The sequence below is a fragment of the Punica granatum genome, chromosome 2 (genome assembly GCF_007655135.1).
Source record: "Punica granatum isolate Tunisia-2019 chromosome 2, ASM765513v2, whole genome shotgun sequence".
Taxonomy (NCBI): Eukaryota; Viridiplantae; Streptophyta; class Magnoliopsida; order Myrtales; family Lythraceae; genus Punica; species Punica granatum.
The window spans coordinates 42,612,693-42,636,971 of NC_045128.1; the positions used below are offsets into that span (position 1 = coordinate 42,612,693).

Below are 24,279 nucleotides of genomic sequence, written 5' to 3' on the forward strand. Positions count from 1 at the left end.
GAGTTGAGCTTACCCAGGGATATTTCATCCATCTCATCGCTTTTTCTGGACAATTTTACATTTACATGCCAATGTTAATTTCCTCATCGTCTCCCCCACGGCAATAATTCTTTGATTAGGATTACCCCTTGATTCAATGTACGCTTGTAGTTTCGAGCGCCACGCAGCCCGAATCGTTAAGTCAGCAATTGATTTCACTCGAATTGATATAGATCACATCGGGTCATTTCACAAGTGTCACAGGAGAGTTGGATTTTTACATAATACGCCTCAGGCGAATTAATTAGTGATCCCAATCGATGTATAGAGGTCAAGTCCATTCCATAACAAAAAACCATTGGTGAAAGACTGTTCAACATGTCGTGATTTAGAAGCCGGTGTACGTAGGTAAAAGGGAGTTCTCTCAGTGGTTAGAATAGAGAACAATACGACAACGTTTTCTTGTCCATCTGAATTCTGAACCAAACTGAGCCTACATAAACGTCCGGACAGCTCACACAACAGATATGCATCCTAACCCCATAAAAATATTTACAAAGCCTTACTCTCCCAAACACTTTCACTTTGATCCATCTTGCTCTCGACTTCCTCGGTCCTCTCTGATCGGCTCTTCATCTTCGATACGGAGCAGTGATCATCTTTTAGATTGGTCATAACGAGCTGAAAATGACGAGTATTGTTGTCAAGCTTGGCTTGCTATCCCTTCTGGTGCTCTTCCTGGGGGCTAATGGCCGTGTCGGGCCAGCTAACCACACCGCCTTGTACGTCGCCGACGGAGGACCATTCGTCAGGGCCAGCGGGATCCATTTTGCCGTTAACAGGAAGTCCCTGTTCTTGAACGGGTTCAACGCGTACTGGATGATGTACATGGCCTCTGATCCGTCGACGAGGGACAAGGTCTCGAGCGCCATTGAGCAGGCTGCGAAGAGTGGGATGAACGTCGCTAGAACCTGGGCTTTTGCCGACGGAGGGTCCAAGGCTCTTCAGACCTCCCCCGGGTCCTACAATGAGGAAGTCTTCAGGGTAAACCAAAAGAGATTACAATAATAATCTGATCTGTCTTTTATTTTCAAGATAAACAGAACGAACCTAGAAAAACTCAGTTTTTGCGATGATCACACCTCGACGTGTTTCACAGTGTCTCAGCAGGTACGATTTCAAATAGTTATACATATTTTCTTGGTGAAACGGTTTCGAAATATTTCAACAATGCATTTCGGAAATGGAAAATGAAAGCAGCAGGAAAAGACTTGTCCCAATCTGAAAACTGTTCCCAAAAGCATACTTTAGAAACGACGTGCTTTCATTTTCTTCGCGAGACATCTCATCGGATTTTCAAAGTCATTTCCTAATACTTGATCCAGCGCAAGGCAGTTGGAGAAGGCACGATACACTTAACAATGACGGCAAATAGACTGATTCGTGATCTATAATGCAGACCGTGCATTGCGCATGGGTCGTTAAATGAGTTTCAACGCCGTGCTTTAATTAAATTAAAGAATTATCCCTAACTTCGATGGGATTAAGTAATGCAAATTAATTAATAAAATGTTTGTGTATAATCACTTATATGATGTAGGGACTGGACTTCGTGATATCAGAGGCGAAGAAACATGGAGTGTACTTAATACTGAGCTTGGTGAACAACTGGGACGACTTTGGGGGAAGAAAGCAATACGTCCAGTGGGCACGGGACCATGGCCAGTCCTTGAGCAGCGATGATGACTTCTTCACCAATCCCGTGGTCAAGGGATTTTACAAGAACCACGTCAAGGTTTAATTTATCAATTATTACATTAGTAATTATATTTACATTTTTAAATTATACATCAATTAATCAATTAATCAATCAATATATATAGTAAAGTAGAACTGACACATTAAATGTGCATTAATATTAACCCTTATTTTATTATTAAATTAAATAAAATTTAAAACATAAAACTTAAGATGTGTATAATTTGCATATAGTATTTTAAGTATCTACACTCCATAAATCATGAAAAAAAAGGAATTTATGGCCCTAACCTAACAATATATTTTTTATAAGTTGATTAATTAAAAAGTTAATATAATCACTTATTTGACTAAAATTCGGAATATAAAAAGCATTTGACTGAAAATGCATACAATATTTAAAATGGGTTATATTTAAATAACTAAATCGATAAATCATAAAAATTACAATTTGTGCCTCAAAAGTATAATTTTGACAAATTAATTTATTAGAATAGCATAATGTTGTTGCTAACTAACTTAAAATAGAAATACACAAGTACTTGACCTTGAAAATGTTTAATATGCTAATTAATTTATTAGTTTATATGATTCATTATATGCATGTATATATATCAATTGTATTTATAAAGTGCGTGGTCTAGGTAAAATACGTTTACAATATATAAATATATGTGTTATATCCATATCAAGTGAACCACACTAGAAGAGTTTCTTCTTTATAATTATAATTATAAAAAATATTACTAAGATAATTATTCAAAAGCAAAAAGAAAAAACTTTGTAATAACAAAGACTAAATTTTTTCTCTATAGTTATAAACGAAGTCAAGTTAATGATATATTAGGAGGTTATAAAAGCTGTGATAGAAATCAAATTGTGTCCAAAAAACTAGAAAAAAAAAATTCAAGAGGATACCAATCCTATTAAAATTTTGTGCAAAACATTCGCTTAAGTTTTAAAAATACACAACGATGCACTTATATTACATAATTAAAGTGTTGCATTTGATTATGTTAAAAGCTTTACAATTTATAAATATGATGTATTTTTATCTAAAAAATATTTGTATTAAATCATGTATGTCTTTTCGTTACTAATATATAAAGAAAATGATGCTAAAAAAGGAAAAATGGAATTATAAGACATATAATCAAGCATATAATTTTTTTTTTGCCACAAGGGATGTACATGAGCATAGTATATGAAATCAAGCATATAAATTATATATTAATATTATAAATATAATGAGTTTTACTAATTTTGATTAATAACTTATATAACAATTCCATGCAACGCACAGATAAACACTAAGTATAGATAGATAGTTACACGCATGTAATTATAATTAAAGCCTCGAAAATTACAATGACGCAGGCGTCAATAGATTAAAATGCCAATTTGTTACAGGCGGTAATGCTTGCAGTTTAAAGTTAATCCTCAAAAGGAGGAAAGGAAATAATCATAAATTGAAAATTAAAACAAACAAAATATTAATTAATTGTTGGAAATTTCTTTGTTCGTCAATTTAGATACTTTTTCGTACAATTATTATTTTAAAGAAACATCTTATCCTTCCTTTTTAATTAATTTACCCAAAAGTTGGCCCAAAAAGAAAAGTATACCCAAAAGGAGGGGAAAAAGTAATTTTCTTTTATTTGATTGCTCAATATGGTACTTCTTTACAGTATATAGGCAATAACTCTTTATTATGCCCAAAGGGGGGGGGGGGGGGGGGGGGGGGGGGGGGGGAACGATTTTCTTTTATTTGATTGCTCAATATAGTATTTGTTTACAGTTTACAGGCAATAACTCTTTGTTATACCCAAAAGGATGGGAAAAAAACAATTTTCTTTTATTTGATTGCTCAATATGGTATTTCTTTACAGTTTACAGACAATAACTCTTTATTATAGGTTCTGAAAATCAGTGCTGGTCTCATAGATAGATGCTAATTAATTGGTGATGTGCTGAGCAACTAATTAAATTGTCACCAACAAGCTAGTACTTAATTTAGGCAGCCGCTTTTCAAAAATTATTATTTTCCAACAATCTTTAACATATTCATCAAAACTTACATCCGGACCCGACATAATGTACGTTCATGCATGGATAGATCTTACAATATGGTACGTTCCAATTTTGACTCGGTGATCGTGTCAATGAATGGGACTTATGCTATCTGTGCAATTGACGGGACGTGTCAAACTCTGTCCTTTGTACATTATGCATGCATGCCTTGAAATGTCCAATACAGCCACTATAGAAATGGTCGTGAATGTGCATGCTGTCTCTGGAAGTCTCCGGCGTTTGCTGCTTATGCTTGTCTTGTTTTGGTATCTGCAGGCTGTGCTCACGAGAATCAACTCGTTCACCAGAGTCGCATACAAGGACGAGTCAAACATCTTCTCGTGGGAGCTCATGAACGAGCCCCGCTGCCAGTCTGACCCGTCCGGCAAATGGTTGCAGGTGAGTTCATAAATGTACCGATTACTCTATTCTCAATGGTCACACGGCATTAATGTAGCGGGTCAGAACCCAATGTTCGACGTGCATTACAATTTTTGCTGTCTATTGTCTCACACCTTTGATGTGTTCTGCTACGTGTGCATGTCGTCTGTCATAGTACCTCAAGGCACGTAAACGACAGTCATGCACCAACTAATCCTAAAACCCTAAATTCCCATGATCCATCTTTCCAAACTTATATCATTTTAATTTCCCCATATATATGCATAAAAAAACTAAAGATTCTTTTTTTAACATTTTACAGTAGAAAATAAATTTTACCTTTTTTTTGGATTAATTTACCACTATATATCTATATATGTTTCTGCTGGAAGTACAATTAATGAGAGAGGGGTTTTAGCAGTTGCGAGTAAGGGGTCAAAGAACATTATCCCCATTTGTTAAAAATAATTAAGGTCAAAGAAACATGAAAATATGCTTTTATTTCCATCCGCCAATTCAAAGGTTTGGTACCATGACATAAGACAGTCAAGGCCAATAGACTGTAACGTAATATATTAAGCTCTATTACCTTAAGAAAGAAAGGACTAAAATCCATGCAATTAATGCAAAAGATGTGGTACCCAATATTATTGACCCTTTTTCTTTGTTTAGGTATGTATTTTCGTTTCCGATCGGTACTTTTTACCTAATCTTTCTAACCAAACTAGGCATCGCCTTCCTGCGTTCCTGGTGCTCATTGAAGATCCATGATGGTTCATGCCAAGATACATAGAAATACTAGTAATATTTATCTACTGTCAAAAAATATTTATATTTCTTAGATAGATCAGATGAATTATATGATCAATCACTATAAAAAGGTACATTTTATCATATCAATGCCGAATCCAGAGAGTGACGCCTAACCGTCTCACGCGAGTTTTTGCCAACAATGTTAGGAGGGTGATGCTATATTCCTAAGGGCAAAGATTCCAAATTGAACTGAATTTTGATTGCATAGAGCCATTTGAAAATGCAATCCAATTAACCAACGTGAGTTGATTGAATCAGTTCGGCATTTGTTTCGCTTAAGTAAGGTCTTGGGTTTGAATCTTTGTGAATGCAGAAAATTCACACAGTGAGAGCTTTTTACCCCTTAATGGGTCGACCCGGTTCGACTGGATTTGTCGAAATCCAATTGAGCTTCCGAATACTATAGTTCACACACACACAAAAATGCAATCCTATTACATTCATGCTGATACAACCTTTTGGTAAGGGAATCTTGCTTTATGTGGTCACTGGACGATACCTATATATAGAAAAGCTCCACTTTATGTCAACTTCGACTTCCAATTACAATGCCCAAATCTCTTATCCAACCAAAATAATGGCGATGCCTAACTACCTTCCTCTTCCAAAGGAATCAAAGTATATCATCGAGTTTTCAACAATTTCATGAACATGACGACAACAATTTTAGATCATGCGGGCAACTTTCATCGTGCTTCTTTTTCAGGACTGGGTGAGCGAAATGGCCACATATGTCAAGTCCATCGATAGCAACCATATGCTTGAAGTCGGGCTCGAAGGATTCTACGGCCAAACAGTACCAGGAAAGGCCCAGCAGATCAATCCTAATGGATGGCTCATGGGATCCGATTTCATCTCTAACAACCAGGTCCCTCAGGTTGATTTCGCAACCATTCACATGTACCCAGAGCAGTGGTATGACGAATTTCCCGTCATCATCTATCTTTGTTTAATCATATACATTATGGACCCAACTTCATTACGTTCTCTTTGGGCTGATATTGGTATATTATGTACTTTGTCTGGACAGGTTATCGGGTTCCAGAGAGCAGGAGCAGGCGGCGTTCGTGGACAAGTGGGTCCAGGCCCACATTCAGGACTCCAAGTCGATCCTGCAGAAGCCGATGATCATCGCCGAATTTGGCAAGTCGTCGAAGAGCCAGGGGTACAGCTTGGAAAAGAGGGACAGCTACTTCGGGAAGATCTACAATGCAGTCTACGTCAGTTCCAGGGATGGGGGCGCATGTGTTGGTGGGCTCTTCTGGCAGCTGCTGGCCCGAGGCATGTCCAACATGGGAGACGGGTACGAGGTCGTCCTGGAGGACAGCCCTTCTACTGCCAGCCTCATTGCCGTCCAGTCCAGCAAGATGTCATCCATCTAGCCAAAACATTAATGCGACATGGCTTAGTCTCACTAGCTCTTCTTCTTTTGGCTATTATGATAATATTATTATTGTTGCAACCTGCAGAGATTTGCAAAATGTAGAGCTGGCAACGTATGTGTAATACCTAAAAAGGTACTGTACTATATATATATGTTATCTAATCTATCGCCTGGGTTTTATGAACGCATGTTGCAGCGATCTTATCCTAGCATGGATTAATGATGTCTGAACGCTTTATCTACCTTGGTACATCTGTATTACTAGTCAACGACCTGGAGATCTTGCGCTCATTTCTTGCATGCGGCAAGAATCCGTAGAGGTTAGCTGAGGAGTTCTCGTCTGAGGCTATCCTGGGCCTGCCATGAAGATCGAACCTGCCCTTCACTTGTGTACGGAGGTCAACTTAGCATGACACGAGAAGCTAAAAGCAGAAGTTTAATCTGAAATGAATCTCGTAATAGCATGCAAATGGAATAAATATGGAACAAGCAACAAAAACTACAATAAAATGCGTCTCTTCATGAAAAAACTATACTTATATATATTGAAAGTGCTGCGCGCTGTTTTCGAAAATTCCAATGATAAGGTTATTTTTAGAGATACTATTTGCGGATCTATTGTATTGAAACGACATCTAAATGGAACTGGCAAACTGCGTCCATGTATTCAGTCTCTTTCATGCATCAAGCATCAGTAATATATTGATTAAAAGCACTCGTTGTATAACTAAATTTTCCTATTTTATATATGGCAGTTTAACAATTGAATTAATTATATCGACAAAGAGGATAAGATAGCACTAGATTTCTTGTGTATTTCAAGCAAAACGCGTTATCCTACGTATAGTAAACCCACCATGATTTCTCTTGTGATGTCCTTCGTAATTCGTACTGAGAATTACATAGGCCATACTAATTAATTTTTACACAAGCATAACCTAGCTAGCTCTTTTCCTCTGTGAATCTTACTTAGTACATTGTCCATATTACAGCTCAAAAAAATGCATCTTATTATTTTTGAGTCGTCTGCTAGTTTCCCAGTGATCGCAGGGCTCCTTTGGAGGGCGATATCGGGTGGTACCTATGTCACCTATAACGGCAACAATAACGGAGGAGAGTTTGTGCGCATCAATGGAACTCACTTTGTTGTCAATGGGAAGTCATTGTACCTGAATGGGTTCGATGCTTATTGGCTAATGTACATGGCATCGGACCCATCAATGAGGGACAACGTCTCAACCACGTTCCAGCATGCTGTCCAAGGTGGAATGAGCATAGGTCGAACTTTCGCTTTCAGGGATGGAGGTTACTGAGCCCTGCAGATATCTCCTGGTAACTACGATGATAACTTATTCAAGGTGAGTTTCTGGCTGTGTAAGCTGCCGCTGGATAACCACTTCACACCGAATTAGATTAGAAATCACGAGTTTCGTAATTATAACCAACGATTGAACCAGAATGTACGTTATTTGATTTTTTTAGGGGCTAGACTTTGTGATATCAGAAGCTAAAAGATTCGGACTGTACCTGACGATAAGCCTAGTGAACAACTGGAAGGAAGGGGGCGGGAGACCGCAGCACGTTGAGTGGGCACGGGAGCGTGGTGAGAACTTGAACAGCGATGATGAATTCTACACCAATTCCATGGTCAAGGGATTTTACAAGAATCATGTCGAGGTGTATCCTCTACCCCTTATAGACCCTACATAAAGTATCGATCAATCTTTTGATTTATATGCCGGGTTTCAGACTGTTATTTACAGCCGCTCTGTGTTGCCTTATACTTACAGACTGTTCTCACAAGAGTGAACTCCATTATGGAAGTGGCATACAAGGACGGGCCGACCATATTTGCATGGGAACTTATGAATGAGCCCCGCTGCCAGGACGACATCTCGGGCAAATGGGTTCAGGTTGATCTCTCGACTCTAGCTAGTATCTTCTCGTTGCATTAGAATTAACCAGGTTGCTTCCCTGGAAGCCCCTAGGCCTTGACCGTTCCGGATGCCCCAGGACTGTTAGATGGAGACTGCACTCCTTTCTCCTGATCCAAGGGTCCCAAGGCATCCAGAACGGTCCGGGTCCGCCATTCTTATATTTTGCTAGTTTCCACTATTTATTGGAGGCTATGGTTTCATTTCCTATATGATATTTCAGGACTGGGCGGCTGAAATGGCTGCATATGTCAAGTCAATTGACGGCAACCATCTCTTAGAAGTTGGGCTCAAAGGATTCTATGGCACGACATTCCCCAATAAACAGCAGGTAAACCCAAACGGATTTCTCGTGGGAAGCGACTTCATTTTGAACAACCAAGTCCCCCAGATCGATTTTGCCACAGTCCACTTATACCCTGAATAGCCGAACCAATTCGTGGCAGGTTTCCCGAGAACACGAGCGAGCAGGAGCTGAACGTGTTCGTGGACACATGGATCCAGCACCACATCCAGGAATCCGCCACGATCCTCAAGAAACCTCTGACCATTGATGAATTTGGAATGACTTCACAGAGTCCCGGGTTCAGTTTAAACAAGAGGGACAGTTAATTTGGGAAGATTTACGGTGCGATCTATGGCAGTGCGAGTAGTGGGGGACCATGTGTTGGTGGGCTTTTCTGGCAACTTCTGGCCCGAGGAATGTCCAACATGGCAGATGGGTATGAAGTCATCTTGGAGGAGAATCCTTCTACTGCTAATGTCATTTCTCAGCAATCTTGGAGGCTGTCATCCCTCCCATGAAATAATATGAAAATTTCGATTGAAAAGAAAGATACGTTCAAGGGAATAATATCTACAGTGGAAGCAGAAAATGTTTCTTGTGTCTCAATCTAAAGTTGAATTTCTACTGCTCTCTCTTATGAATTCTATAAGTCGAATCATGACGAGGAAGGTTGAACATGCGGGCAACCTTGAGTAGAATTTGTGATGTTGAATTTGCAAAACTTGCTAGTGTCGGCATGTCTTCGTTCCACAACCTGTTGTGTATTATTCCTCTGAGTCTCGCATCACTTGTCAAAGAGGATTTATCTCAAATGATCGTTCCGTCTTGAATTAGGGAGTTCTTCAACACGATAGTTATGCCCGATCGTATGTAGAGCCCCTCAGATGGTCGGTCCCCCTCCATTACTTTCTGCATTATATCCCAAAATTAACTACTCAAGTTGTTAACATCTAATTGTGTATGCAATTGATATACTTACATCCTTGTTTACAATTATAACGTTTTTCCCGATTCTTGCGTTTTTGTCGATTATACAGTTGCTGCAGCAAAGTGTAAATGACATGAGTATACCATCAAGCTATAAGTTTGTAAAGGCGAGTATACATTTTCGCATGTTCTTACGCGATTTTAGTGCCTCTCCCAACACCGATCGGGACTTTTCCTTCTGCTAGATAGGCTGCTCTTTCAGATTCTGTTTCATAGAAGTCAGCACCCATCATCATTGTATCCTGCGGAATTCATTTACTTTAGTCCATTGGAAAACCAAAGATTGGTTATGCAACTGAGTATCTGCTTCTGTCAAAATTTTCTGGCAGATACTTGATATTCCAGTGCTTGTCACAGATGGCAAGAAAGAAAAAAGAAACTGGTCTGGTTAGTAATTGAATGGAAAAAAGGATATGATTTAATGACCTTCAGCTGTACCCCGGATTCTAATCTCGACCGAATCCCCACCACAGAATGCTGAACGCTGCATTCTCTTAAAAAGCACCCATGCGAGATTATAGAATCAATGACCTACAAGACGTGGACAAAATGACAAGATCGTCGCATCAACTCAGCTATCATCAATCACGGAAAGAGAACTTAATCATATATTATTATTTTGAGCTTGCAGTTTACCTGACACTTCTCAATGTTTGATGGTGGCAAAAAACGAGGAGATGTGAAGATTGGTTTCTCCGGGTCGTAGAAATGAAAGTTGGGAGGCTTTGCGCACAAGAAAAAACATGTTCACAGATTATTGACTTATTTGGACGAGAGATCTGCGGGGAGAGAATTATCCCAAAGTAGAATACCTGATCTGTGAGTGCCAAGTTCGCGTCAAAGAAAGACTGTATGGTCCCGATATCTTCCCAATATCCATTATACAAGTACGCCTGCAGAAAAATCAGTAACCAACCACTCTTACAACAATGTAAGAGCAAACTAAAATAGAACAATGTATTAAGTAAATTTCAAGAATTTGCCTGGACACGGTAGTCTTTTGTAGCCATAGGGATGACTTCTGATCCAAAATCATTTGCTGTTGGATAACCCCATCTGCAGATCCGGAGAAGTGAATCCCAAACATGAATATCTTGTTAGTTCATTTGCTCATGAGATCAAAGTTCGAGGGAGTACGTATTTTTCACCTCAGAAGCTTCAGTAGGACGTCCATCTTGAACAAGTATATGCCCATGGATGCAATGTAAGGGAACCTTTTGGCATCTTCAGATGATAACCCGAGGATTGTGGTGTCTACTTGCTGTTATAACAGAGCATTTCCAATGAGATGGAATTTATAAACTCATTGAGAGAATTTACTATAACACTGAAGATGGACAACCATAGATTGCAGACTGTCACCCTTGGGTTTTTCGAGAAATTGTCTAATCCTTCCCGCTGTATCGATTTTCATTAGCCCGTACTCAGAAGCACGACTTCAGGGGATTGGGAAAAGAAAAAAAAGAAGAAGAATATATTAGCTTCTAATATGGCAAATCTAGTACAAATACTAGATGGAAAGGAATGGTTCATTACCTGTTGTCCATCGGTACGCAAGAAACAGATATATCAGCACCTGAATTAATGTGATTCTGCAGAAAACGTCATTTTTTGGACAAAACTACGGCAAAAAATATTAAACAAGTTGCGAATAATGAACAAAATTTTGTGGCTCCAACCTGCACAAAGTCCATGTAGTCCATTCGATAGAGATGATCGCCTGACAATATGAGAACATTTTCGATGTTTCTATGCTTGGGATCCTGTATCAGTTCTGAAACTTATATGAACCAATTCCCTTTAACAATCGATTCAATCAGACTAAGAATCAGAAGCATATTTGCAGACCTCTAATAACCACACGAACTGTCTTACAGCATCTGCTGTGCCCTCGAACCACTTTTTCCCCGACGCACCTAGAGTTTGAGTTGCTGCTAATACCTAATCATGGCAGAGGAAATAAATTCGGTGGAACATCCTTGTAAACATTTGTCTATATAAATAATTTATTGAAATATGAAAATTTTGAAAGATTGAAGTTTAAGCTCAGAAGGCATAGCTCATACCTCTACGAATCCACTGTGAAATGTCATCTCACCTCCCAAATTATATGTTCGAGCTAGGTGGCGGTTGAGGGACTGAGAATTGAATTGAGTGAGTATGTAAATCTTGTTGATCCCGCTGTTGATGCAGTTGCTCACTGGAATATCGACTAATCTGTAACTTCCACCGATCGGCACCTAACATTAACCAAAGAGTGAAAACAGAACAATAGAAATGAGGAATCGTATCTCCTTCTGGTAAAAGGAGCTAGGATAGAAATGCGAATGACAAATATGTGTCTTAGCTCACAGCGGGCTTTGCTCGTGTTTTAGTCAGGGGGAAAAGCCGAGTTCCTGCTCCGCCTCCTAATATGATTGAAACAACAGTCTTGGGGTCGGCTTTGGGTTTCCGAAATACGGGATCCTCCAATGTCTGCATAAAGGCCTCAGCTCCATGTTAGAACATTAGTACCACTTAAGAGAGTAAGCAGAGGAACTTGATTCTTGGCTGTGAACCTTGAATAATATGTTTAAGAACTGAACGGTCAGAATGAACGTAATTACCAGAAAATCTTCGGGCACATCTGCAAGAAAAGAATTCAGGGGCGGTCCCTTTGACACGATGCAACATTCCGTTGCACGATTGGATTTTCTTCCGAACTGAGGAACACTAGAGGGTCTGCTCTTTAGATGCCCGATATTCACAGACCTTCCGTAGAATGATGAAGTGAGAATGCGGTCTTGGACTGGTGGTGAATTTGAATGCAGAGAATTGCAGAATCCTGGTATTTCCATTTTTTTCGGTCGTTCAAGAAGAACCTCTTATCTCACTCGGGTATGATCAAGATTATCTTGAGGAGGAGGAGAAGCAGCAGCAGCTGATGCCATGCTGTTCAGATGGACTACAAAAACAAACATATATATGGATGTGAAACGGCTGCATTTGGAGTTCGAATTATGTAATATCTTCGATCTGAATTTCCAAAAGCATAAAATTCATCGCTCCATCATAATGCCAACTTCTCAAAGAGATAAGGATGACATGTAAGAACTGAAATGCATTCAACATGATCGAAATATATCATCCAATCAAGAAAGCACTGCAAGAGCACGAACACCATTATATGACGATTGGAATCTCGAGACAGGGATGAAGACTATTGAGCATTCGACTCGATTAATACGACCTTCTTGCTAACTAAGCAATGAGACAATATGAAATGGACGTCGCGAAAGAAAATGGGGTTGGCTGTGATACCTGATCCGGGAAGAGAACTGATGAGCAGCAGTGCACTAATGGAGGCTTCACTGAACAAGATTAAAATAGCCAGTGGAGCTACCCTCTGTTTGGGGCAAGGAATGGAGCAGAATCACCATCCTCACTTTATTTATTTATTTATTTATATGTCCATTTGTTTTGCTTTATTATTATACATAGGGTTGTTAATCATCAAATGGAAAGTCTGTCTGTCTGTCTGTCTGTCTCTCTCTCTCTCTCTCTCTCTCTCTCTCTCTCTTTCTCATTGAGGGAGAAGCTAAAGGAAGCTGAACTCAGTTGGGAAGAATACGAGATTCTCTCGAACAGCTTCACAAGAAACATTCCATTCTCTTTTATTTTTTTTTTATTTTTAACTTAATTTAATTAACATAATTCTATTTCTTCATGCATGGGGTTGGATTGGATTGGAAATTGGACGTATGTATGTCCAATTCTTGCGGCGTTTCCTTCTTCTTCGGGCTTCTGTTTCAACGACAATCACATGTGCATGGGATTGGGATGAGGAACATCATCATCGTTCAAATAAGCCCTTGTCCTGCTGTACATCGGACCTTTACACGTACGTACAACTTAAAAACTATTCGTTTTTATATACGTACGTTTATACTGATCGAACTTTGGCACGGGATGGCGGGCATATATGCCTTTCTTTAGTTCTGCTCGGATACACTAACCCACATGATTCATGGACCCCAAAAATTACTCTTTTCTACAAATCAGCGACAAGAATTTCTTGAAAAATGATTAATTTCGATAGGATTTCGGGCAATTTTAGCCTCTCTAGGTATAATTTATTGGACCCACTTGAGGAACTAATGACATTACGAGATCATAAGCGGATTATACATTTTATACTAAAGAGCTTATCATTTATGTACATCTTCATGAAATTGAACAGGAAAAAGGAAAATACATTTATATAAATAGAAAACGGCAACCTAGGAAACAATGTTTGGAACTAAACTGCCTACAACTACAAATACTCTCTGCTAGTGCTAATGGGATATGTAGGGAGGTTTTTCAAACTGTACAATAGATTCCGAGCTATCACTTCATCTATCTATCGATCTATTCTGAGGTTGTGAAAGAGGTGCCCGAGTTCAGGTCTCGCCTCCATCCATGATGCAAATGATGTCTCGTCAGCTCCCGACGTGCAGTAGAGGTATGATCTAAATGTGATGAGGAAGAAGTATCGCCTGCAAATTCACAATCACATACCAAATTTTTCTCTTTTTAGATTTTTCTGCTTTAAAGGTGAGAAATGAAATACCAACTGTCGACAATCAAGATCAGCTTCAGTTATAAGGTGTCAACCAGTAGGAATGTAGACTGACCTCAAAGCCTTGATGCCCATGTCAACGAGATACGATCGCTGTTCTTCTTCCTCCTCATGATCATAATCATATATCTTCTCGAGTTCTTTCCTATAGTAGAGGATATCATCCCGTAAATGCCCAGCTCCAGTACACCTGGAAAACAAAGAACCAGAACTTAGGGTCACAGATCCAGAAATATGCTTGTAATAAAGATCCCCCTTCAAACTGCAGATTCAAGCACTTGCAGATATAGACAAGCAAACAATTTTGATAACATACATTACTTTTCCTGCTTTCCGAACGATGTATCGGCTAGTGCATGAAAGAAAGTAACGATCATAAGGAATTAAGGTTTCCCACCTATCAATTATAACATCAACATCTGCTTTGCTCTTGGGACCGTAGATAAGGACCCTTGTAAGGTTGAGTATGTCGCTGTAATCGCCCATCTTTAGCGCCTCTTCGACAGAAGTCCTTGGAGGTAGGTTCTGTTCAGGTGTGGGATTCAGGTTCGTACTCATCAGCGACTGCTCGAGCATAGGTTCAGAATTAGCCCCCGCCTTGAGTTTAAGACAAGTAATTGACATTGCATAGGCAGCTCCCCCAAACCCGGTGTGAGACACAAAAAGATAGCACCCAGCAGAACTGAACAAAATAACTGTGTAAGCTTTACTAAAAGAAATGTTCAAAGAAACAGCATTTTTATGCCAACTTGGTTTTGATTGATACTAACTTGTCTTTGCAGTTCTGAACAGCATCAACATCAGAAGCTAAAGCCTCTCTCTCTCTCGTTAACGGTATCCTCTGATATGTGATATTGTATCCTTTATCCTTCAAAGACGCATAAACTTCAGCAGGAGTCATCACATCCTTGGCATAAATGTTCTCCCAGTAGCCTATCACGCTTGACTGGTGAGATGCAGGACTATATTCCTCCCGATGTAAAAGCATTCTACCACTGCCTTTGCGGACTTCGGCTAAGATGTCTTCTTTTAGACGAGCTTCCAAATGCTCCACCTGTAAATTAACAAGAATTAAAGCTCGAGAATATACATGACACAGTTTACAATCAGACTAGCCAGTTGAAAAGGGACATGGACCTCTGTCCAGTTTGTTCCTGGAAAAGTCAAATCAACAAATGAACCCATTGGCTGGTTCTACTTAGGAACCGAGCAGTTCTTGCCCAGAACCAGCATGGTTTCCTTAAATTTATTGGTTTTATACTTTTGGTGATTACTCTTATAATCAAGAAATGTCCACTGAAACTCCGGTTAAACCATGAATTCCATGCCCTCAGTTCATCAAATATTGCAGGAAGAAAAAGGACTGTTTTCGAAAAAGATGGATGCTTCTGTATGCAAATAACTCCAGGCCTATGGTGCGATATATGGTACTATAAAATCGTCAAAGATATTCTACAATATCTAGATACGAATAAAACATAAGATGGAGAAGAATAATCATCTGGAGAACGCCGAGTTACTTGAGCCATTAAGTTACCCCAATCAATCACTTCCTCCTGCTATGTTTAGGTTCCATTTAGAATCAAAGTCACTTCGGATTGAAAAATCAATTACGGAATAATATGGACTTGGCTAAGATAATTTGATGCCTAGTCAGATTCAAAAAGTCATGGTACAGAGTTGCCTGATTACGAGTATACGTACCACAGGGCCAGTAATTCCTATATGCTTGAGTGTATCCACGGGTTTGTTGAGTTCCCTGAGGACAAATGGAGTTCCATTGATGTAAACAACTGCTTCTTCTCTAAGATCAGTTATTACGACTTTGTGGGACTTTTCTCCCGCATCAGGATGGGCACTGAGATATGCCAACATCTCCTTAGCACCAGCGATAGTTGGAGTTGCCATACTGAACACTGGGAAGCCATCAACCTGAGAAGGAACAGATAAGTTTTATTAATTAGCCCTGTTTGTTTTCAAAGAATTTGATTTTAACTTTTAACTTTAACTTTAACTCAACACACTACACAACAAAAACACACGTTTCCCAAGTCAAATTTATAACTACATTTCATTTGTCCTTTTCCACAATCAAAATTAAAATCAAAATCAAAGTAACTTTAACTCTGAATCCAAACGGCCCTAATCTTCTAGAAACTTCTTATATGGTAAAAGCAAATCTTCCATAAACACTTTTGATGAATTTGTAGCAACGACCTACCTTGTAAACATGAGGAGCCCCATGAATCTGTATGGTGCTGGAAGTTCTCTGACCCGGGTAGAAATACATCTTCAGGATCGAGCCTTTGCCCAATACAGAGCCATTTCGAGCCTTGATAATTGCTTCCATCACAGCATCCCCGTGCTGCGTCTCTTGTGGCATTCTTAACTCCTCCTGGATTCCACCAAACAAAGCAATAATCAGTAGAGAAAAAATAAAAATAAAAGAAAGATTAAAAATGAACCTGAATCCTGCTCCAATAAAGGAAATAATTTGCATACCGGAACAGTGAAGAACCGCCCAGGCCGTAACCTAATACTCCACTTCATTGCCTGAAGCTCAGGCCTTTGATGTAACCAGCTCTTAAAAGTCATCCTCGACTCTCCTTGCCCACAAAACCCATCAAATGCTTCACTCCCAAGATAAGCAGCAAATGCAATCAGACGGAAGTACCTCTCCAAATACTCAGCCCCGCGATTCAGTGCCACCCGCCTCACTCTGGGCTCTACATGCTGTTGATTGAACACCTTCCTGTACTGCAATACAGCTTGTCGAATGTTCTGAAGAGCAGAGCATCGGTCAATTATAGCATCTAAGGCCTCCCTACATTGGACCCCATTATCAAATATGTTAGTAATTTTCCACAGCAATAGGATGTCATTCATTCCAAAAGCACGAGTTTGCTCCTTGTTTGAGTTTTCCTTGACCAATTTTGTAGATGCAGGAGTATTATTGCTTCCATTTTCTTCTCCACTCGAGGAGCCCTCGTCCACCTCTTCTTCCTGGACCATGTCATCAACTAGAACTCTAATGGGTCTCCCATATTCAATTCGGAGCTTTAGAAGGCAAGCAATTACAGTCCCCGTAGTGGTTCTTCCCCTCCCCATCTGAAAAACAGAATGGACATTCAAGAGCTTATTTACTAGCAAGAAATTTTTTTTCCCAGTTCTCAAAAAGACATGCTTACTAAATTAGAGCTAAAATACTTCCCTACAAAGTTTACATTTCGCCAGACTAATTTAATGTATATAGGATGTCAAGAATAATCAATTTCATAATTTTCCATGTTCATTTCCACTTCCCTTTTCTTTAGTTAACTGGAAGAAATGTTTCATGCTGATGTGATTCCCCAAATCATCTAGAGCATTAAAGTCCTCTCTAGAAAATTGTCCTAAAATTTAGCATGCAACCATGCTCCCAGAGAAATAGAGGTACGGTAGAGATGAAAAAGTGAAAATGTAAAAGTTAACAACTTTTCCCAAAATAATTTCAACCTAAGGGACTTCCCAAGAAAGCCATTCGTAAAAGATGCACTACTAGATACTGGTTAAGAAGCAGAAAAGGAATGCAAAGATCCTAACCTGGCAATTGAAAACAAAAGCAGTGTCCTTGGAAGCAGAAGAAATATTGACAGCTAATGTGTCGAAGTCGGAACTCTTAGGAGCTTTTCCGTCAGTTATAGGCACCCTTGCATACTTAATTGGGAAGCCTTCGGACTCCAAGCTCTTAAACACTTCCAGAGGGGTCTGAACAGATTCAGAATTTACATGTTCCCAAGCATCAAATATTTGTCCATCCTCTGTTTCATGAATGACCATGATAGCACCACCATAGCGTTCAGCTTCTCGAAGAATATCTTCTTTTAAACGAGCTTCCATCTTCTCTACTCTCTCCCGATCAATACCCTGGATTCATTATCACCACTTCCTTTCAGCAAACCACATAGGAAATCAAAGAGAAAAGAAGACTGTCTATTGTTAATTCTCTTTTTCTTTTTTCTTTTTTTTTTCAATTTTCTTCCCCTTTTCCTATTTGAAGAACCGAGGAACTACAGGAAAATATTGATGTTTTCCTTTGAAGTATCATCAATGCCTATTTAATTGCCATTACCAACCTAGTGACTCATATATCCATCAATTTCACAGAATCAAGGAAAATGCTTGCACTATAATTTGAATTTGAAGCAAGATGTTCTGAATGATTCTTTCGGGGAAAAAATAGATTATACCGAATATTCAAGCATGTTTTTGTATGGCCTTTCAACTTCACGAAGAACAAATGGCTTTCCATTGATGTAGATAACCGGCTCTTCTCTCATGTTATGCCAGAATACTGGGCGTCCATGTTTTCCACTACCGATCCTCCGGATGACTGATCTTATCCCATTAATGGTCGGGTTTGCAACTCCATAAACAGGAAAGCCAGGAACTTCTCGGAAATTTGGGGCACCCTCCACCCTCTCAGGTAAGCTAGGGTTTTGACAACCTGGGCAGTGATCACTTTTAAGTACTGTTTGACTTCCAAGAACCTCTCCAGTTCTTCGGGCGGCAACTACTCCCATTTCATAAGGGCGGCCATCTGCAGATTCTACTATCTTCGTCAAAGATGGCTTGCGAGTTGAGTATCCTAGTGCACCCATTGGATCCCGCCTAAGCAGCCTGCAAAAAACAAAGAAACGAATTGTTCATAATATCTTTCGCTTCAGGGAATGAAAATAGTTCTCAAGTTAAAGCATTGAATAAATAATTAATCCAAAAATGGAATAGATGCCGCTCAAATCCCAAAATAAATGCAGTTTATCAGGCAATGTTTAGTATGAAGGAAAGTAAAGAGAACATAACGGAAGGATGTACATAAAAAATGCTACGAAACTATTCATTTAATTTTATTACCTACGAATTATGCTATAGAGTTCAGGCCTTGCTTTCATCCAATCAGCAAAACTGCTATGGCCAAGAGAACTAGAGTGGAGCGCTTCCCTCTCCGAATGGATATAAACCGCAAAACATATAAGGAAGTAGTATCTCTCCAAATACTCCACAAAGAATGAGAGTAATGCCTCTCTCTTCATCTCATCAGCTTGACGTAAAATACTGTTGCGGTAATTGCCGATCGCCTCACGCAAATTCTGCAACCCAATTACAGAAATACTATCAAGATAAGCTATAAAAGAAACTGAAATCTTATATGAAATTGAATAGGTCAAGGGGCTTATATGGATAAATCATTGGCAATACCTGCATGGAGGCGCACTTGTCAATTACTTTATCAACTTGTCTTTTGCCCTCAACACCGCCCTGCAAAAGCAAGATATGCCACGAGTAAAGCACTTGTTTAGTCTTGGATAACAGAAATAAAAATAGAGAATAAGTACCTCCAAGACCCTGATCAAGCTTCTTATGACAGCATACTCCCCCCGGCGAATTGCCTCTTCTGAATTCGGCAAATTGTCTGGGACACTAGAGGCAGAGTCGGAAATCCTCCCAATAGAATTGATTCTCGGAATACCTGAGCATAAACAAGAAGATATGGCTTAAATTTTACATATGAACCACATGACCGCAATAGTTCGATATAATACATCCCAAAAGAGCAATAACAAGACTACCTGAAGCCCCAATACGGTTAAGGTAAATAAGAGTAGCGATCACCATTCCAGTTGTTGTCCTTCCACGTCCCATCTGACAGTTAAACACTATGTCGGTAGAAATATCTGCCTGGGAAATTTTGTCCACCTGAAAATCAACAAATAAAGGTGGGTAGATACCTGTCAGCAATTATAAAATGTAAAGCTCATGAAGATTAGACAATCACAGTGACATTCATCGAAATGAAAATCCAAGCGATTTTAAAGACGATATGACAAAAAATCTGAATTTCATTAAATTGAGCTTGAAATATTGAAGGTTGCAAGACAACTTGCGTTAATAATGATGCCTAACTTGACTTGATAGCACTTCCTAACCAACAAGTCTTTGGTTGTGCATATCATGGAAAGTTTCGAAAGGATTCTTAGAAAATGCACCCCGATTTATCAGGAAACCTGGACAAGAGCTTCCTTCATACAAGCTTGAAAAATAGTGGTATCTCATTGCTTTAGGAGCTCGAGGGTATTTTGATTCTTGTCCTTCTAAACTCACACTGATACATAATGCAGGAACTATCCGGAAATAAGAAATATCTCGTTTCATGATATTTAGACCCATAGGAAACACCTATGAGACAAATGAAGGAAATCCTTTCAGGAGATTTCTCGCCCTCCTTCCTTTATAGTTCATTCCCATTCCTCAGCATTGACTTTCCCATAACAACAAGCGTCGAAAAGAAGGTAAAACCTGAAAACTTCAGAAGTGAGGCCATAACTATGAAGACCAATACTCATTTGCCTGTTAAATTGGTTTGATGTATAGGGCTCTGCAAATATTATCCGAACAAAGGTTTACTTCTAAAGTTATAAATCAACCTAGACATGCGAGTCAAGACTTCTTCTGCGTGATGTCCAGGGGAGGAGGCATGACTCCTCATTACTCATCCTAAAAATATTTCCTTCTCTTGCTCAATCCCCAGAGAGAAAAAAACAGAGTTGTTGAAGAAAAAAGAAGACGATAGAACCTGCTTGCATAAAATACTTGACAAAGAATGATTCACATTATCTATCCAAATAAAACATAACACATAAGCCATTGTGGGGTCGAGCAGAACTTCAATGCAGGAACCCACCAAAATATCAAAATCTTGCTCCTTTGGTGATTTTTCATCAGTTACAGGCACACGTTCATAATCAACAAGGTAACCTTCGAGTTGCAATTCTTGGTACACCTGAAAACAAAGGAAAAACATTGTGGAAATGATTTAGGAGAAAAAGCACAATTATTATGTCTGATATAAAGAGACCTTTTTTGGCACGGTCTCCGCTGCCAGTTCGGAAATTGATACCTCCAGAGGTGTCTTCACAGAATCGCCGGACACAGGTTCCCATTGATCCACCATTTGGCCATCTGGCAGTTCATCAGTTACAAGGATCTTATTCCCATATCTGCTAAATCAAAATCCATAATACATTTTGCTATTAAGGAAGTTGGTACAACTGTAGCAATTGATATTTGCTAAAATGGAGGAAACGTGGGAAAAAACAGATACAGTGATATATTACCTTGCAGCTTCCACCATGATATCTTCTTTTAATCTTTCCTCCATCTGCTCAACCCTATCCCGATTAATTCCCTGTAGACACAGAAAAGTCTTGTAATCAAGAGCAGGCTACTGAAGGCTTAGTTTCCCAATATTAGGAGATGCTCGTCTAATTTATAATGCATAATGTTGAAAAGGAAAATTACTTATTAGAAAAATAATCTAGAAAATCCGATCAATTTCAGGTTGAAAGACTTCGTATAAGTTTTACATAATCTCCGAGTACACTTTCTATAACCATTTATATGAATCTGATACTGTAACATGACATTGAACATACCCATCATCCACAACAATAACAGAAAGAGCATAGCAGAGCAAAAGGCAATACATCATATAGCTGTACAATTAGATGAACGATGCAATGAATCAACAGAGGAGAGGTCTAATTCGAAAAGCAGATTCTCTACAAAGTCAAGTACCGTGTATTCAAGGTTGGAGAAGGGCTTTTCCACATCACGCAAAACAAAGGGACGTCCATTGATGTACACAACCTGCCCAGATTTCAAATGAGAAAATAGGTGAATCTTCTAACACTTTTCAAAGCAGGGTAAGATTGAATTTCCACATTATTCCCTCGATAGCGCTGCTCTATGAACAAACTCAGTATAACTGCACAAAGATGTAAAGCGACCTGCTAAGCTAAGAGACTCAATTTTTCATACCGGCTCCTCCCGAAGACTAATCCAGAGAACCTTCGCCCGCATCCCATCCTCCTGGGCGCCGATATGCTTAAGAACATTCCGAATCCCATCAAGGGTCGGAATCGCGACTCCATGGACGCGCAATGAGTCCGCCTACAAAAGTCACCGAAAAATTAATGGGCAACAAAATGAGGCAAAAAGGAGCCACGAACACAATGCACCACGGATTGGAGCAGAAAGATTGCTCCCTCGCTTAAAACATATGAAGAACTAGTAGCCGAGTTAATAGATGGCGGAGACAGTCAGCAAGAAAAGAACTTCTCCATTTGTTAAAAAAAAAAGTCCCTTTTGAGCAATTGCAGACTCTAACAGCAGACTTCTGATCAGAGGAAGTGCGACTGAAAGTTACCATCTTTATCCGAGCAACAATCGCATCTCCGGAGTATAGTTGCTTGGACATCAACCCCATTTTCCTCCTCGTAAAGGATGATAGACCAATGACGGGAAATCTTAAGGAAAGAGAAAAGGGAACAAACCTGACGGTAATTGGGGGCGCCATCGATCTGAGGGGAGAGGCGCTTGTTCTGGCAGCCGGGGAAATGGTCACTCTTGAGAATGGTCTTCTTCCCCAGCACCGACCCTCCTCTCAGCTTCATCACCTGCTCCGGCTCTTTGGGCATCGACATATCTCATTTACCTTTCTTTATTTTTATTTTTTATTTTTTTCCTTCCTCAAACCAGCACTGCTACCAATCCCTCCAACCACCGGAATGAAGAAATCCCAGAAAGAGAAACAATCACTTCCTCAGCTCCTCAATCCACTCGAATGCAAAATGAAGGCAAGAAATCACCCAGAATGGGCCGATAAGGGAAGAACAGGGACGGAGGAAGAGGAGCAGATGAGGACGGGGGATAAGAATATATAACGGAAGAAGAGGACGCAATGACGACTAATAGTTGTCTGTCTGCGTCTGCCCGCGTGTCCACGACACGCATACAAACTTTCTTGCTGGTGGGGGGTTTATCCCTTCTCAATCTCTCGTCGTCTCGCCCGTCCTTTCTCCTCCCCTTTTACTGCTCTCACAGCTCTGTGTCGTCTTCTCTCTCTCTCTCTCTCTCTCTCTCTCTCTCTGTTTCTGCTGGGCATGGAAAAAGGTGGGGTTTTTCAGGAGGGAGGGAGGGAAGGGATGAACGTGAAATGCGTGCGGGATTGATTCTTTTGATTCGCGGCGACGTTCCCTTGGAAACGGAAAACGGACAGAAAAAATGGAAACGCGTTTCCGGGGCGGGACGACTATTGGGATATTCTCTGCAGCGGCTCCCTTAGATACCCCTCTTCCCTTCACAAGCTGCCACCTGTCCCTCCTTTTCTTTAATTATTTTCCTTTTTCTTTTTTTCTTTGGGGGACCGGCATTTTTTGGGCCTCTCGTTATTTTCCTCATCTCTCTTTCTCGCCTTGACAATAATAATATGTTCCAAGAGGGAAGAAAAAAAATGCCCCGCAATTATTTTTTTTTGTCTAACTCTGATATTTGGAATCCGATTAATTTAATCAACCCGTGTCAGTCTTTTAAGGGTGAAGTAGGGTCAAGTTGAAATTTTTCTATTCACAAAACTCAAATTCATAATTTTATTTAAGAAAAATGAGTATCGAAATACTTAAACCAATGTTGCTTTGCAGAAATTATTGTGGTAGTACAAACAAGGCCCACTTAACACACAGATTACCATTATTATCAGTATCAAGTATACATATATATATATATATATATATATAAGCGCATGACAAACGTGCCCATTGTGTTGTGTCAGTGAAAAGTTGGACGGTACCCCATTTTTTATTAATAATTAAGATCGAACATAATTGCACATATACAGTGGGTATGGCCCCCCGATCTCGAATTTAAGCTCGCAGTTTTGACTGCATGGAAATCTCTTATGGATGTCGTCTGAGTAAATTTTAAACTGAAAACGAGCAAGTATACAATAACCTTCCATTAGAGTCAAAAAAGCTTCATCGGCCTACCAGAATTGATTTAGGTGTCCTACTCATGCTCGTCTTCTGTAAGTTTTATTTATGTCGCGATCATAAATGGTAAATTGGAAAAAATTTGACGGTGTGACGAAGATGGTCATTTTTAAACTTTTATTGTCGATGGAAGTCACTTTCACTTCTACAATGGACATGCTGATGTCCTATCAGAGGAAGTGCCATTAACTATTGTGGTGGGATGGACTTACCAGTTGGCT

At 39.6% G+C, this 24,279-nt stretch overlaps 3 protein-coding genes and 1 pseudogene across 8 annotated transcripts; 2 read left to right on the forward strand and 2 right to left on the reverse strand.

The window, feature by feature from the left end:
• Positions 1 to 495: 495 nt before the first annotated feature.
• LOC116194304 (mannan endo-1,4-beta-mannosidase 4-like) lies at positions 496 to 6,569 on the forward strand. The gene is made up of 5 exons (XM_031523086.1): positions 496 to 1,023; positions 1,580 to 1,774; positions 4,084 to 4,206; positions 5,708 to 5,916; positions 6,032 to 6,569. Exons 1-5 carry the CDS (start codon positions 667 to 669, stop codon positions 6,381 to 6,383), a joined length of 1,236 nt encoding a protein of 411 aa, XP_031378946.1. The 5' UTR covers positions 496 to 666; the 3' UTR covers positions 6,384 to 6,569.
• Positions 6,570 to 7,386: 817 nt separating this feature from the next.
• Positions 7,387 to 9,123, forward strand: LOC116194041 (annotated as a pseudogene).
• A 21-nt stretch (positions 9,124 to 9,144) lies between these two features.
• On the reverse strand, positions 9,145 to 13,156 carry LOC116195138 (glucose-1-phosphate adenylyltransferase large subunit 1-like). Its single transcript, XM_031524117.1, has 16 exons — positions 12,893 to 13,156; positions 12,199 to 12,536; positions 11,945 to 12,067; positions 11,659 to 11,832; positions 11,441 to 11,533; positions 11,272 to 11,355; positions 11,129 to 11,184; positions 10,935 to 11,028; positions 10,741 to 10,853; positions 10,576 to 10,648; positions 10,405 to 10,485; positions 10,229 to 10,315; positions 10,019 to 10,123; positions 9,728 to 9,834; positions 9,585 to 9,645; positions 9,145 to 9,514 (listed from the first exon to the last, which is right to left on the reverse strand). Exons 2-16 carry the CDS (start codon positions 12,427 to 12,429, stop codon positions 9,413 to 9,415), a joined length of 1,584 nt encoding a protein of 527 aa, XP_031379977.1. The 5' UTR covers positions 12,430 to 12,536; positions 12,893 to 13,156; the 3' UTR covers positions 9,145 to 9,412.
• A 583-nt stretch (positions 13,157 to 13,739) lies between these two features.
• Positions 13,740 to 23,292, reverse strand: LOC116195137 (paladin). Of its 6 annotated transcripts, none has more exons than XR_004154586.1 (19): positions 22,565 to 23,292; positions 22,050 to 22,181; positions 21,807 to 21,878; positions 21,347 to 21,417; positions 21,088 to 21,232; positions 20,914 to 21,012; positions 19,802 to 19,928; positions 19,568 to 19,701; positions 19,431 to 19,490; positions 19,086 to 19,321; positions 18,422 to 18,851; positions 17,775 to 18,098; positions 16,695 to 17,300; positions 16,414 to 16,587; positions 15,897 to 16,124; positions 14,963 to 15,246; positions 14,590 to 14,887; positions 14,248 to 14,382; positions 13,740 to 14,109 (listed from the first exon to the last, which is right to left on the reverse strand). XR_004154586.1 is itself a non-coding variant. In XM_031524111.1 (19 exons), the coding sequence occupies exons 1-19, from the start codon at positions 22,712 to 22,714 to the stop codon at positions 13,974 to 13,976; spliced, it is 3,828 nt and encodes a 1,275-aa protein (XP_031379971.1). In that variant the 5' UTR covers positions 22,715 to 23,287; the 3' UTR covers positions 13,740 to 13,973. The 6 variants fall into 6 exon arrangements, 5 of the variants coding, with proteins under 5 accessions (XP_031379971.1, XP_031379972.1, XP_031379973.1 ...); XM_031524111.1 differs by having other exon boundaries at positions 14,590 to 14,874; positions 22,565 to 23,287; XM_031524112.1 differs by having other exon boundaries at positions 14,590 to 14,874; positions 21,088 to 21,229; positions 22,565 to 23,286.
• Positions 23,293 to 24,279: the final 987 nt, after the last annotated feature.